This window comes from Rissa tridactyla, chromosome 3 (genome assembly GCF_028500815.1).
Source record: "Rissa tridactyla isolate bRisTri1 chromosome 3, bRisTri1.patW.cur.20221130, whole genome shotgun sequence".
Taxonomy (NCBI): Eukaryota; Metazoa; Chordata; class Aves; order Charadriiformes; family Laridae; genus Rissa; species Rissa tridactyla.
In genome coordinates this window covers 76,698,929-76,713,587 of record NC_071468.1, presented here as the reverse complement: position 1 = coordinate 76,713,587, position 14,659 = coordinate 76,698,929, and the positions used below count along the sequence as shown (strand labels likewise).

Sequence of the window (14,659 nt, the reverse complement as noted above, 5' to 3'; positions counted from 1 at the left end):
TTCCCATAATATGAGACTGTCACTACTACCTAGTGACAAATTCACTACCTCCAACAGCATCCACATCATGATGTGAAACTGCTGAGATTACTTCCTTTAGAGCTGGTTATCGTTTTAGTCAGTCTGCAACCCCAGAATTGCACACCCTCTCTTCTCTTGTTCAAGCATACTGACAGTTATTCCCTAGCAAATATCCTCCGCTTTCTCATGCAATCAGGAAAGAAATTAGGCTCAGAGCAATACCTTTTTCATGAAGGTGAAAGATCTTAATGTGAAAAGATGCTACAACGTAGCGGTTATTAACAGCCTCCCTGGAACCAAGACTGCAGTCCCTCTTCCACCCCACAGACTGACACCCAGTATTATAAGCTTTGCTATTGGAAAGAGGATCATTACACCTTACAGGTTGTTGCAAGTAGAACACTTAATAGATACCTTGCTGTTCTTTGGCTTTAAGGGGAAAAGGGGATTAAACATGGAAAACATGACCTAAAAGAATTATTTTGGAGACAATTCTAAATCTGAATCAGTATTGTTATGCATACTAAAAGCAAAGTTAATACCCTCTTTAGAAGAGCTAACTTAACTCCTCAAACCTTTCATTCTCCCTCTTTCCCTACAGTGTTTCCCAATTCCTATGGAAAGCAGCTCTTATCTCCAGAATGTCAGCAGACAGCCCCCTCAGGGACTGCTCACATTAAAGAAAGTTTACAAGTAGAATCCCATTCAACAGATTTTATTTATCCATTTGGTTTTGCAATTACAACTGTTTCAGTTTTCTTCCACTGAAGACAAAATACAAACTTTTACAGCAACACTTGCAGAGAACATTCGTAAGATAACAGCTTGATACTTGCACAAATTGGCTTCAAGAAAAAGCCAGATAACTTGAAGAGTCACTACAGTTCAGGGCCTAAAATTGATTTAGGGGCAAATACAACTACAGATCTATGAGCTACCTTCCACTTCAAAACACAAGGCCAAGAAAAACTGCAGGTTGTTACTTCAGGTTTTTTTGCTAGTACACAGCACAGATCAGCTGATACTGCCATTTCACAAAGGAGTAATTACTTTCTATAGTGAGGCAGCCAAGCACACGGTGAAGATGTATAACCCAGACTCCCCTCCCCCCAAACAACTGAAAGGGAAACAATCCCAGCCACAACTCCGCAAACTGTGGATTATACCTTGTTGGCAAGGCTAACGAGCAAGTGGTGCGTGGTGCAGGCTTTCCAGAACATGACTAAATTGATATAGTGCAAGCTTGAGTTTTTCAGATCGGTGTCTCTATGTGTCAGAGATCCTGGGCTTCCTAAAGTCTTTGAAAGTAGCAATTGCTGGCACCAAGAAAAATTTAGTAACTAAGGCAAGGTATCCCTTCTACCCTTTTAAACAAAATTTGAGGCAAAAGATTAAGCAGCTTTAAGGCACTTTAAAAACTATTTTTTAGTTTGCTTTACCAGCATACTTTATCAGCCACCTAAATCGGGATCAGCACAGCTCATGAACAAGCATTTTAGCAACATTTTACAGAGCAACAACTTTTTTGTGGCAATGCCTTCCACATTATGAAGTGTTCTGTAGCACTCTTCTGCAAGTTTCCCAAAAGATAGCCCTCTGAGGCCAAAAAAAGTATACACTAGGCATAGAGTTTGCTTTGCTGATCTGAAGGAGAAGTCTGTCACACTTTAGAAGAATGTTTTGCTCACTTCAAAGTACAGAATACGAGCTCATGGATATCTTTTTAAACAAATAAATGTAATAAAATAGTTCTCAGATAGGGAAAGGACAGATTAAGTGACTTCACAATAAGGCCAAGGATATACCATCTAACCCACACACACACTGTTGCTGGAAACTGGCTGCTCACTCTGCTGTTTTAATAAACCTGAGCTGATTGTCTTAGTTTTGTTTAGAAAACCAAAAGCTAACGAACTCAAAGATACAGTACTGCTGATTGACTACCTGTATTTTGCAGCAATTTGAGTTTTCTATGCAGCACAATAGAAACAATGTCATTCAAATTAGAAGAATACAAAAAAGCAATGCTGTGCACTTTTAAGTTTCCAACTGAAGTGCACTTAATTTGCTTCATATTTAAGTTCCACTGCCATGACTATTATCTGCATTAATACTAACATTCTGTATTGGGTGCCAAATTCCAGTCAAATCAGAGCTAGTAAGAGTACTACAGATTATCCTGAAACTGATGATCAAGGGATATCATCAAAAACTATGTATTATGTGCTACATCCACCACTTGATTTTATCTTTACTTCCATTTTTCCTGTGGGTTTATTTTCACAGGCACTTAAGTCAATCTACACTGCATATGACGTACCTTTGATACTCAGATCACATGACTTATCTGGCCAAGGGAAAAAAAAAAACAAAACCAAAAAACTATTGGGCCTAATAGATTTCCTTAACCAGTTAACTGCAGGGTGACACAAAGCTGATGCCAGGAAGGGGGGAGGGGAAAGAAAAAAGATGTAGCCCTAGCAGCCCCAGAAGTACAGCAATCCCTGACTAGGATCAAATAATCAGACCCTCTGAATCCTTAATTGCTCCTTCAGCAAGCACAGATAGAGGAGGGCAAAAAAGAAAAAAAACCACCAAACCCCTGAAATTAATTGCAACAAGTTTAAGAACCATTTGAATAAGAAAAACCTCAAGATTTACCAAACACCAGTATTTCAAGTATAAGTGTAAATTGTTGCCTCTTTATACAGGGAGTGAACTGAATTTTATCACTAGTTCTATGGTTGGTCTTTGAAGGCCAGAACAAGAGATAAACAACTTAAAGCTTCTGTTTGTAGCTGAACACTACTGTTCCATGCTCCCTCACCCTCAAACAAAGTCAATAAGGGACAGTTACTTAGTGTAGAAAGTTTTTAAACCGGAATGCTCAAGTCACATGTATTCCATTCTCCTATGTAAAGCTAGTACTTAATAGTTTTATTTATCTTTCAGATAGGTGGGATGCTTTTGCAGCCTACTGTTTTTCAATCTTTTAAGGCACTAGTCTTCATTTCCCCTTTTAAAGGATTATCCCTACAACCCCTCTCCACCCTCAACATTAACTGGAAAGGGCACAGGTTTTCTATTTGGAATGCAATATTTTACCAGGCAACCTTTATTCTTGTGTAAAAAGCATATGGGTTATGTTACTCTGTTAAGACATTACCTACTTCTACAATTTTGTTCATCTTTCTAGCAGCACGCTGTAAGAGCCACAAGCTAGTAAAAATGGTATTTCACTCCCTGAAGTCAGTCACCAATAATTCACATCTTGATAAAACTGAAGGGATACTGTATCAAATGTTGATTAAATTAGCCTTCACAATAAGTCATCATGAGATTGTCTACTCAAGACAGTGTTGCCACTGAATAAGAATCTCTGAAAGTCTACATTTGGCATATCGAAAAACAAAAAAGTCCCACAGCAGCAGCCACTAAAGGAAAATAAGACAGCCATTAGAACCCATGCAGCATATTGCAAGTAATCCTGTTGAAGAGATTCGTATCACCTCTTGCCAAGTATAATGTTGCAAAAATATTCTTTTAAAGTCTTCTTTTAGAGATTTAAAGGATATTACGAACTGCTGTCTTCAATGAGCAACAGAAAATATTTTGGTTCAGTGAACTACACGTGTTGGGCTACTAGTCCATTATAAAGTGGCAGGTCCTAAAGTGTGTGATAGTTTCGGTCTTTTGACTTGCAGAATTTGTACAGAAAGAAAACAACAGCCTGCAGACCCAGAACAAGGACAATTCCACCTATGAAACTCGCAGCATCAAACGTAGATTTGCGCGAAGAAGGTGCAGGAGTCACAGTAGCATTTGTACCTGTTAAACACCACATAAGAGTTCGTGAATGCACAATGCTCCCAATAGTTTTACAGACTTTAGTATTGACTTCCTTGTATTAAGATTACACAAAACATCCAAACACCAGTAAGAAAATAAAAAATAATCAAAAGTAAAGACATGTCAGCAGCTGTATTTAGATTGGTGATACTGAAATTCTCATTGAATACTGTTTGTACGAGGCTAGAGTCATTTATAGCCAAACTGCTCTGGATCTCACTACTGAACAAGTCCCAGCTGGACTATTTGTACTTAAAAAAGCCAAAGCTTTCCTCCTTTACAGAGAACTGTATTATTGATGTGCTCACATTCAAGACACATCTTCCAATCTTTGCTGCTTGCTCCAGTTTTTTTTGTTTAAAGTCAAGTTACACTTAAAGAAATCAGCTGAAGACACAACACTTATAAATCTGGAAGTTACAGCCATCTGTTGATGGCTAGTTTTAAAGGGCTTTACTTCATAAGAGCTTTTCATGAAATAGCACATTCAGGACTGATGCTGAAATAAAATACTACAGCTTATTCCCATCACTGTAGCCCAATTACTTTTTTTTTTTTTTTTTTTTTTTTTTTTTTACAATAGGTATCCCATTATAATGCTGCAATTGAAAAACAAAATACCACCTCCCAAAGATAACCAAGTTAACAAGTGACTTCCAGCCACACTATTAAAAGTGGCCAGCTGATTTTGTTTCACCAACAGGTTTCTGACTTTTAATGTCTCGCTATCTAGCTCTGTTTCTCAGGGTATTACCTTGCCACATACATACATAACCTCAACAAAATTAGATGGGCCTTCAAGTTAGAAGTGACAACAACAGATACACCAATACTACTTCAATTTTGTCACTCATTAAGTCTTTCAAGATAACACTTATTAAAGCTACACTACTTTCTGAGTATTTTATGCTTTAATTATGCTAGTAGTAGCAGTTACCTGGAATACTGGTTGTTCTGGCAGCTGGAGTTACAGCAGTTGTAGGTTGAGGAGCATGTGTAGTTACATTGGTGATGTTAGCTGTTTGAGAGAAGACAGTATGTACATACCATGAGCTTCAAGAGCAAAGTTTGCAAGCAATGAAGTTTTCATGTAAATGATTTGTCTTGTTTTGCTTAAACAAGGATAAACTTTGACCTCAGACTGTACCCCACACAATTTAGATGTTCAGCTGCATGGCTTGAAGCCAAGTTTCTGCAATAAGGGTTTTTTTATCAAACTTGCATACCATTGTTAGCCAAATACTTCAAGGTTCTCCACAGATCAGGCAGTGATTCTTCATTCAGACAAACCCACTTTTCTTTCAAGCACTGGTATTTGAACAAGAATCAAGACAGCTGCTTCAAGACCACTGAAAATATGCATCAAGGCAAAGGACTTTCATTAAACAGCCCTTAGAATCAGTATTTATTGTACTAAAAAAGCACTTAATGCAGTATCTCTAGACAGGAGATAAAACACTTACAGGATAGCAAAACATCTTCTTTCTCCCCATCCCCAAAACACTAACTGTGACTGACATAATTGGAATAAGCAGATACTCACCTGTAGCTAGACTGTCTCCTAAAAGCTCTTCCATTATCAAGTCAGAACATTGGGTCTCTGACCACCCCCCCCAGATCAGTATTACTGAAAATTAATCTGTGTTCCACTATGTGCCTGGGACAAGTGCCAAGATTTGTAAGTTTACTCAAAGCTAAACATCATCCTCCTGTACAGTAGGCTGTTCTGAGCCTAATCAAGTACAAACTCGTTATCTCCCATCAGCAGATGCTTTTAGTGATGAGATTTCCCCCACCCTCCCCCCCTTTTTAAGAACTTCACTGTTAAGATGGCAGCACATGTGAAAACAGACATTTTTGAACTGGGCAACAAAAAAAAAAAATCAACCCCTTAAGAACTCATGATTAGTGGAAATGACTAATCCAATTCAAACAACTACCACTAAGCCAATTCTTAGTTATATAGGAAAAAAGCATTTTTTCTGTTAGAGTTTTATAAAATCCACTTCTTCCAAACCTTGGGACCATTTATCTATCCCATACATCAGATGTTTAGTAATCATGCCACTGCAGTGATCTGTGGAAAAAGCCCTCGCCCTTTATTTTATTCACCAGTTCCTAGTTTATTGCCATTCTATGTTCAGCAGTACTATATTACCTATAGTAGGATGAGGTGTGGTAACAGAACTGGCTGTGGTAGTATTGGAAGACGGCGTAGTAGTATTGGAAGACGGCGTAGTAGTATTGGAAGACGGCGTAGTAGTATTGGAAGACGGCGTAGTAGTATTGGAAGACGGCGTAGTAGTATTGGAAGACGGCGTAGTAGTATTGGAAGACGGCGTAGTAGTATTGGAAGACGGCGTAGTAACATTGGAAAGAACAACTGTAGGAGCTATGAAAAAAAAAGAGAGTTACATTAAAGAGATTAATGACAGTATTTAACTTAAAAAAAAAAAAGGGAACACGAGCAGGCTGAGTTTTAGGGAATTCATATAGCACCAAGTTCTATCGTAGTTTTGGACTGAAATTGCAAAGCAGCTGAATGCCCAATTCACCACACTAACAGCAAAAGCTGCATGAGCGAATACATGAACAGGCAGCCCAATCAGTCCAGCATTCAACTGGCAACTCAAGATTCCTCAAAGCAAACAGAAGGGAGGAGAGTCCTATTGTAGAAGCATTAACTGTGCATGCTCTACACAATAGGAAGCTAGGTATTCAGTACTGCTTCCCAGCCTCACTGCAACTAAAATTGAACCTATCCAGTTGAACCAGAGATCAGAGTGGTTAGACAGCTGAAGCAGCACAGGGAGAAAACCCAGGCATCCTCAAGAATTTGGAAGTTTAGCTAAAGCTTTCTGCTCTGAGAGCTGTTGCTTTCAGCTTTAGCATGTGCTGTAAAACAAAAACCACCAAAACAAACCAACAAATGTGCAGCCTCCTGCACTGTATTAACTGAATTAATCACACATGGACAGTTTACCTAAAGTGTTGCTTAATCATACACTGATACATCAGCAAACTTCCTGAAGCCTTTAATGCCCAGGGTCCTTTACATGTGTTTACTTACATCTTGGAACAATACAGCATGGTGGGAAACCAGAGTCAACCGTTTCCACAGAGGTAGGGTGGATATATCAGAATCTACATTCTCTCAGGTCCCACTCACATCAAGTCAGTTTAGGTCCACCTTAATGTTTGTCCATGTCAATCCCCAAACATAGTGCTTGCTGAGCCATGACACTGTAAGAGCTGGTAAGGTATACAGGTTCCTCTCACGCCAACCAAGATCCTCTACTGAAGGTGACAATTAAGTTTCCTCAAATATGCAGAAGCTAAAACACAACCTGGTAACACCACTACAAGTTTAACAGGAACAGACTGCAGAAATTCTACTCTTAGATACCGAACAAGGCATTGTAACAGCATGCTCTCTTTGGAAAACACTGAAAAATTGTACCTTTAACACTCCTGATTAAGAAGTGATTGTCACAATTTTAGAAACAACACAGAAGTCTAAGTCAAGCAGAATTATTTCTGACTGGCTGCCACTACGACAAGATAGCCCATAGCAGCATGGAAGTTTCATCTTTGTTGGCGTGAGCCAGCCTCTTCAGTGTCACTGTTGAACGCATCTAGGCAAGAGTATTAAGAATTTTCATTTGCTGTTCTAGATCTTAAAAGCAGAAAATCCTATTTTAAAGTCCACTCCTTGTTACCTTTCAGAAAAAACTAAAGTTGGGGGACTTTCACAAAAGTTTAGGTTTAGTCAAGGTTTAGTCTAAGTTATTTATATTCTGCAAATTGGCTTTGCACAGCAAGCATAAGTTTATGAAAAGACTGAAGTAGATATGCAACTGAGCATGTTCCTAGCATGAAGGATTTACCCAATTCTATATGCAATTCTATAACCCAGATCCTGCACTTCAGGACTGCATGAAGAGCTGTGCTAGTTAACAATTAAAACTGAGAAGTTCCTAAGTTTTTGCTATTTACTGCATCTCAGATGAAGCAATGGACTTAGCAGGTGAAACTTTTTTTTTCCCCGAATGTGACAGCTTACTGTCCTGAGGATGCTGACAAGTTCCTTAGGATCTGCTATATCTAATAGGAAACGTCACCCATTTTAATCTAAGAAACCAAGGCAGTAGCCAGGCACTTGTCTAGTAAAATATGTCAGGCTTTTTGAAACAGTGACAGTAAACAGTTAACTGAACGCACAATGCAATTGTGTGTTTTAGTATCAAATAACGTAGGCTTAAGTTGGAAGCAAAGGGCTTATTTACATACTTGTACATGCTTAGGTAAGTTGTAGAAGGCATATAAACAAAGGTCAACAGATGAAGGAGTTTTAAATGCAACTGCTTCACATTAAACAACGTGAAAGCCGAATATCTAAATACTTACAAGAACACTGTTCTTCAATTGTACAGTTGCGACTTTTCCAATCTCCTTCTGTTTCATTTACACACATTTCATCTATCAGAAAAGAAGAGACAAGAATATTTACACCAGCAGACCTTTAAAGCGCTTGAGACATTGTTCCTAAATACTAGTTCACAGGACGAGCTAAACACTATCTTCTAGCCAGGCTAATATTAAAGCTACTTGAATATGCAGGACTTCAGTATACTGATAACTAGAAATTATAAAAGATTTAGTGCTTTCTTTCACTACGGTTAAGTCTACCACTCAAATCAACACTTAGGCAATACTTACACATTGTTATGCACCATTTTGCAATAACAGTATAGCTTGGTATCTTTTCTTCATAGCCTATAAAATTAGGCAGTTTCTACTATTTGTAGCATTTTTCAAGTTAAACATTTTTCATCTGTATGGTGGATCATAAAAAAAAAAATAATCTTACTGTCTTAAAATTCCTACATGCAAGCAAGATTTAGTTCCAGATTTTCAAAGAGACCCTTGACCTTGAAATTGTTGAAGGCATCAGTTTTTTATTCTCTGCCTGCACACCTTTCTCCCTTGACTCAAATTTCAACCTCTGCCTCAAACAAGTTACACGGATCTCTTGGGTGTTTGTAGTATGCGCCTGTTGGTCAGACAACATGCACGGAATTCAGAAAAAGAGTTTCCTGAAGGACACTCTTGTACTGGACAAGTTACATTCAAAATTCTTTTCATTAGTTCCAAAGCATCTTAGCTTTCACATATAACTTTTTTGGTCAACTACAATCAAAATCCCTATTACAGTCAAGCCATTCTGTCCTCTTATTCTCTTTCCACCTCACATAAGTAGTACAAATAATCCACCTAAGGACTACTTATGTCATCTTTGTATGACTTTGTCAAAAGTAACTTCATATCCTCCAGGACTGAGTAACAGAGGTCACTTAAGTGTATTTACATCCAACTCTCCTACAATGGGAAAAACAAAGCTCTGAATGAGAACAGCTATTGCTTCTTTGGCTCTGTCATGTTCCCTTCAGTGGGCTGCAATTCTTAGTTTTAGGAAAACTACTCTTAACTAATCTTATTTAATGGACACCTCTTCCTTATTGCACTTCAGTTCAGCAATAGTGGTTGTGACCACATCTATGACAAAACCTCAAAAGGGACTGAGGAAAAGGGACGTGCCAGCATGTCAAAATCTACTCATGACTCCTTAACAGCAAACACAAGTGACTAGTTTATTGTAAAAACATTCTGAACCATCTGGGACACATTAGCTTATCAACAGCACAGATTTAAATCAGAAGCCTTAAAAATCTGGGATTATTTTGAACATGGTCATCTGTCTCCATGTAAGAACTTGAAATGTTTAACAACAGATACAACTTATGAGTTAACACTCCATTAGGTTACCAGACAGAACAGTACACCTGTGTAATGAACATTAATATAGATGAAGTAGGTCTAGTTGGGTTTAAGGTTCTGCGTGGCACAGTAAGAATCTGCACTACGTAGTCCTCCTTACCTTCATCACATGTGATCCACTTGCAGCCTGATGTATCTACGTCACTACCAATACAAGAACTGCAGTTAGAACGGCTTTCACAGGTGCCTAAAAAAAAAAGCATTGATTAGGACAAAATTACCACTGTCAAAAGAGCAACTTCACCCACAGAAACAACTTAGATCTGTACCTTCCCATATGTGCATCTCCCAGGTTAAGGCACAATCCTCCTTACTGAACTAATTATAACTGAAAGCTACAACTTTAGAATGCATTTGACAAGATGCAAATACATCTCCCTCCAGACACTACTGATACTCCAACACCAGACCCGACATGTACACCAAGATTATGTCTCATGCAACCTCTAAATACGGTAAAATCAGATAATAGAGGATATACTACTCCAAGTGATGTTACTGAAGTCCACCAAATTAATTCTGCAGAAGTTCATTGAAACCATAGATGGTAAGAACTTTGTTCCTTTTGATTACATTTTTCCTTTAGGTAATAAAGCCAGCTATAAACAACCCTACAGTAGAAAGCAACCAAAGTATGGGAAATAAAGACAAAAACCTAGAGGACTTTGTATACAAATGCATATAGAGGAGAGCAGAAAAAAAAAATCAATCTATTCATATTTTGATCACAGCAGAAGCCAGCAACCTAACCAGTCCAATTGCTTTTTTATGTCAATCCCTGTCAAACATTTCTGCCTTAAAACCACAGTGACAACACATCCACTATCTGGATCAAGTAAGATATTCTCCCAATCTACAATTTTACTGCATTAGTTTTAATTAAGACTTACTCATACAGCCATCATACTCAGAAAACCCACATACAACCCACAGCTCCTTAAGCCGCATACTCTCCAGCACATTTCACATCATACCCACCTACTCCAGGCACCTTTGGATGACCTTTCACTTTTCTCTGCTCTGCTCCCTAGTGAAGGGAACGCTGCTATTCACAGATCTTTGGCAATCAGCGTGGTAATTTACATCTCAAGATAAGAGCTACAAATGCATTACCTAACTTCAGTATTCTGATAATTTGAATTAAGCCTGCATCCCCCTGGCCTTTCTCTTAGTTAGGGTAGGATCAGGCTGGAAATACCAGTGCTGTTTCTTCACTTTCAAGAAATATAAGATACGAAGAGACCTTTGTTGGTTAGCATCAGTGAGGTATGCAACAGACTTGCCTTGTTCCCTTCAGAAATACAGCACTTAAACCACTTCAAGACCTATAGGACAGTTTCTGGGTAACAGACTTCAGGGAAAAAAAAAAAAGGTAATTTATTATTCTGGGTATACAGCTGAAGAACGATCATAGCACGCACAACGCTCACTTCTGACAAATGAACAACGTTCACTTTTGTAAATTCCTCGCTGGTACATAGAAAAATTAGCTAATTTTCTCATTAGCATATCAGAAAAATTAGTACTTCTGTGCAGACAGGAGTACAGTCGGTGCAGCCAGCTCATACAAGGTGCACTAGAACTTCTAGTTTACTTTCAAAACATCTTCCCCAGACTAGCATGGGGGAGGAGCAGATTTGCAAGAGTAAAGGATCAGGAGACATTTTTATCACAGCAAACGGCTTCAAGAATGAGCTCTTAACTTCAGGGTGTCAGATGTTCTCCCAATGCTACTCCTGCGGTGAAACGCTCTCTTAGGGTCTTTAAAGGGGATAACGGCAACGGCAAGCTCCCCAGCTCTCTACCAGCAAATGCCTACTCTTCACTGAAAAAATTACTCTGGTACCATGAACTCAGCTCCTAAGCGTGGGCAAGCTCACGTCTGCTCCCAAAATAAACCTGTCTGCTTTACTGGCCCTTACACGGGGCAAATTCGGATATTCCCCTTACACTTGAGAAGGAAACCTGGAAACGCTAACAGAAGTCTGTCCCGCTGGACCAACAGTGCCCTCTCTCGCTGCACGGGAGAGGTTGTTAACCTCTGACTCTCAGCAGTCCTCGCAGCAGTTAGTTCACGGTTCCGATAGGGCGCCCGATATCGGCCTACATCACGTTGCCGCTGGTAGAGCCGAAGAGGAAATCTAGAAGGGCTGAAGCCGAGGTTACGGGACAGCGGCGCCCAGCGCCATTACGCAATGCGACCAAAAAACACTCAAGCACTTCCAGAACAACTTCTTTCCTTCGTGTTTTTTTTTTTTTTCGTTTCTTTTTTTAGGGGGGTGTGGGGGGCACGCGGCACGTTTCGCGGCTCTTGGCCACGTAAACGCTTTAGCGAACAGCTCAAGAAAGATGAGGCGAACCCGCGGGGCGAACAGCGTCAGGACAACGAACGCCTCGAGGGGAGAAACGAAAGCGAAAAGAGACGGCGGCGGAGAGAAGGGAGCCAAAAAGCTCAGCGGGCTGCGGCCAAGGCGCCGAGAGCGGCGTGGCGGCCGAGCTGTGAGGGAGCTGCAGGGCGGCTCCCCAGCCGGGCGGCCGACCCTCCGTGCCCGCCGGGGGCGGGGGGGGCACCGCGGTGCCCCCCCCGCCCCCGGCGGGCACGGAGGGTCGGCCGCCCGGCCGGCATCGGTGCGCGAAGCCCGTCCCGTTCCCCCCCGCCTCAGGGCCGGACAACGGGCGGGGCGCGAGCGCGGGAGGGGCTGCCCCGTCAGCAACTGTCGGGGAAGAGGCGGGGGGGGGAAGGGGGTCGCGAGGCAACTCACCAACCGTCGCGTTGCCGCTGAGCCCCGCGGCCAGCCCGTAGAAGCAGACCAGGCAAAGGGCGGCGAGGGGGAGCGCTGCTGTCCTGCCCATGGCGGCGATCCGGCGGTGAAGCGAGAGATGGGGAAGTGGCAGCGGCGACAGCGATTCCCGCTCCTCAACGGGTCCCTTCGCCCCGCTGCCTCCGCGCACCCTCGGAGCGCCCCCGCCCCGCCCCCGGCGTCACGTGAGCGCCACCGCCTCGAGCTGGCCCCGCCCACGCCTCCCCCCCCCCCGCGCGGGCCAGCCGCAGCGACCGGGACGCTGGCGTGGTTCCGTCCAGCCTCCTCCCCCCACATTCGACGCGTAATGGTACAGTCCCCCCTGCCTCCCCACATCCGGGGAGCGTTTCCCGCGCGACCACCTCCCACCCCGGCGCAGGATCCGCCCCCCCCGCTGCGTTGGCAGAACGGCGGCCGCTCATTGGCTGCGGGCGCGGCGGAGGGTGGGGATGGTTCCGCCCTCGCGCAGGCGCCCTGCGTCGGGAGAGGCGCGCGGGGGGACGGCCGTTAGGGGTTGGCCGTTTTTCTCACCCGCTCTCCCGGGAGCTCGAGTGGGTGAGGGGCCGGCTGCGGGTGTCGCACCGAGCGGCGGGGAAGGAGACCCGCCCAGCCGGCAGACACTAGCGGCCCAGGGAGGGCCGGCCTGTGCTCTGTGGCTGTTCCAGCGTGGGGCGGCGGGAGGGGTTGGCGATCCTCCGTGTTGCCCAGGCCTGTCCTCTCCTGACTGGGGGGCTGCGGGGGGCCGCCTACTCGATTCGGAGCTGCGAGTCGTCTGAGCTGTTGCGACTTTCCCTGACGTTACCGAGGCAGAGCGGCTGCCGCCTTGTTACCCTGCCCTCACGGCGCCAGCTCTTGTGCCCCTGCCAACTCCAGTGCCGTTTTTTTGTGGTGGATTTCTCTCGGAGCGATTTTCACGGGTGCGCAGTTCATCTCTTCTGCCCCTGCCCTTTTCTACCCAGAAAAAGCTTAGCAGATAGTGCATGGTAGTAGTTAAAATAAATATTAGTCAATAACAATCACATGTGAAGCCTAACAGCATCCAGCAGTTACATGTTGTTGTTGCACTGTGCTCCAGTCAGTGGTGGTGCCATCGCAGGTCGGAACAACACCCTGGAAGTCCATGATAAAATAAATGTCTGTAGTACTAGAGAGGAAGCATGGTAAAAATTGTAACTTCCGTCTTCACTCTTGTCACCTCTGCTCATGCTGTAGAGAGCACCTGGAGAAGGATGTTTGGGGCTCTCGTCACAGAGGAGAGTCACCTTCTGTGTGTCTGTCCTTTGTTTTTCCTTGAGGCAACTTGAGTCAATGTATACCATCAACTGTGGACTCTACAAATAAAAGTTTGTGTAAATCTGCCTCAATGTTTTGTGCAATGCCAACACAGGCAAATGTTGGGAAACCAAGGCAAACATTCATGCTTATAATCAAAAAAAGCCAAGCTAGAGCTATAAAGCAAATTTTACTATGGTCCTGATTCGAGAAAGGCACCATCAGAATGAAAGGACAGATGAGTTATAATTGGAAAATTCTCCCCTGTTTCTCCTAAGCGTGAGCTGGGCTTGGGCAGTAAAGAGGAAACTGCCAAATAAATCTCTAGCTTAATCTTCCATTTTACTTTCTTTCCTGAAGGTATTTTATTGCTAAGAGCCAAGAGACCAATACAACACCAGAAACTTTAAGGCAAGCTACCTATCGTGATTACTGTGTGAGCTCTTGAAAGCTCTGTAGGACTGTTGGTAATATGTAATTTGGGTATAGATTTTTCTGACTAGCATCTGTACCATCATATATTGTGGTGCTTCTGCTATGGGCAAGGTGGCTAATGCTTTGCCTTCCTGCAAAGGAGTCTTAGAGTGAAAATAAAAAAAAAAAGGCTGCAAAGAAAACAGCAGGAAATAAATTTTGTGATATGAACAGGAACCTTGTAGCAATTGCAGTGAAATGACCCAGTGTGTTTTGCTGGATGTAAATGTCAGTGACATCTGAATCTAGTTCTGAAAAGTGATAAAGTAACTGAAGTCACTCGCTCACTTTAGTTATCTTTCATTATGCATGTGCTTTTTACAGGAGTGTTAGTGCAAAACAGTCCTTCCTGCAGTATGGTTAAAGTTGCTGGCCTTTTAATGAGAAGAAATAATTTTCACATT

The 14,659-nt window shown here is 42.4% G+C and overlaps 1 protein-coding gene across 1 annotated transcript; it reads right to left on the bottom strand.

Moving 5' to 3' along the window:
* Nucleotides 1–720: 720 nt before the first annotated feature.
* Nucleotides 721–12,679, bottom strand: CD164 (CD164 molecule). Its single transcript, XM_054195565.1, has 6 exons — nt 12,471–12,679; nt 9,809–9,895; nt 8,278–8,349; nt 6,029–6,262; nt 4,808–4,888; nt 721–3,849 (listed from the first exon to the last, which is right to left on the bottom strand). The coding sequence occupies exons 1-6, from the start codon at nt 12,559–12,561 to the stop codon at nt 3,689–3,691; spliced, it is 726 nt and encodes a 241-aa protein (XP_054051540.1). The 5' UTR covers nt 12,562–12,679; the 3' UTR covers nt 721–3,688.
* Between the last annotated feature and the right edge of the window lie 1,980 nt (nt 12,680–14,659).

Coding starts and splice junctions, on each gene's coding strand:
- CD164 (XM_054195565.1), bottom strand. CDS start 12,561: ATGGGCAGGACAGCAGCGCTCCCCCTCGCCGCCCTTTGCCTGGTCTGC. Junction 6,263..8,277: donor AATTGAAGAACAGTGTTCTT/GTAAGTATTTAG, acceptor TTTTTTTCATAG/CTCCTACAGTTGTTCTTTCC. Junction 3,850..4,807: donor CAGAACAACCAGTATTCCAG/GTAACTGCTACT, acceptor GGTGTTTAACAG/GTACAAATGCTACTGTGACT.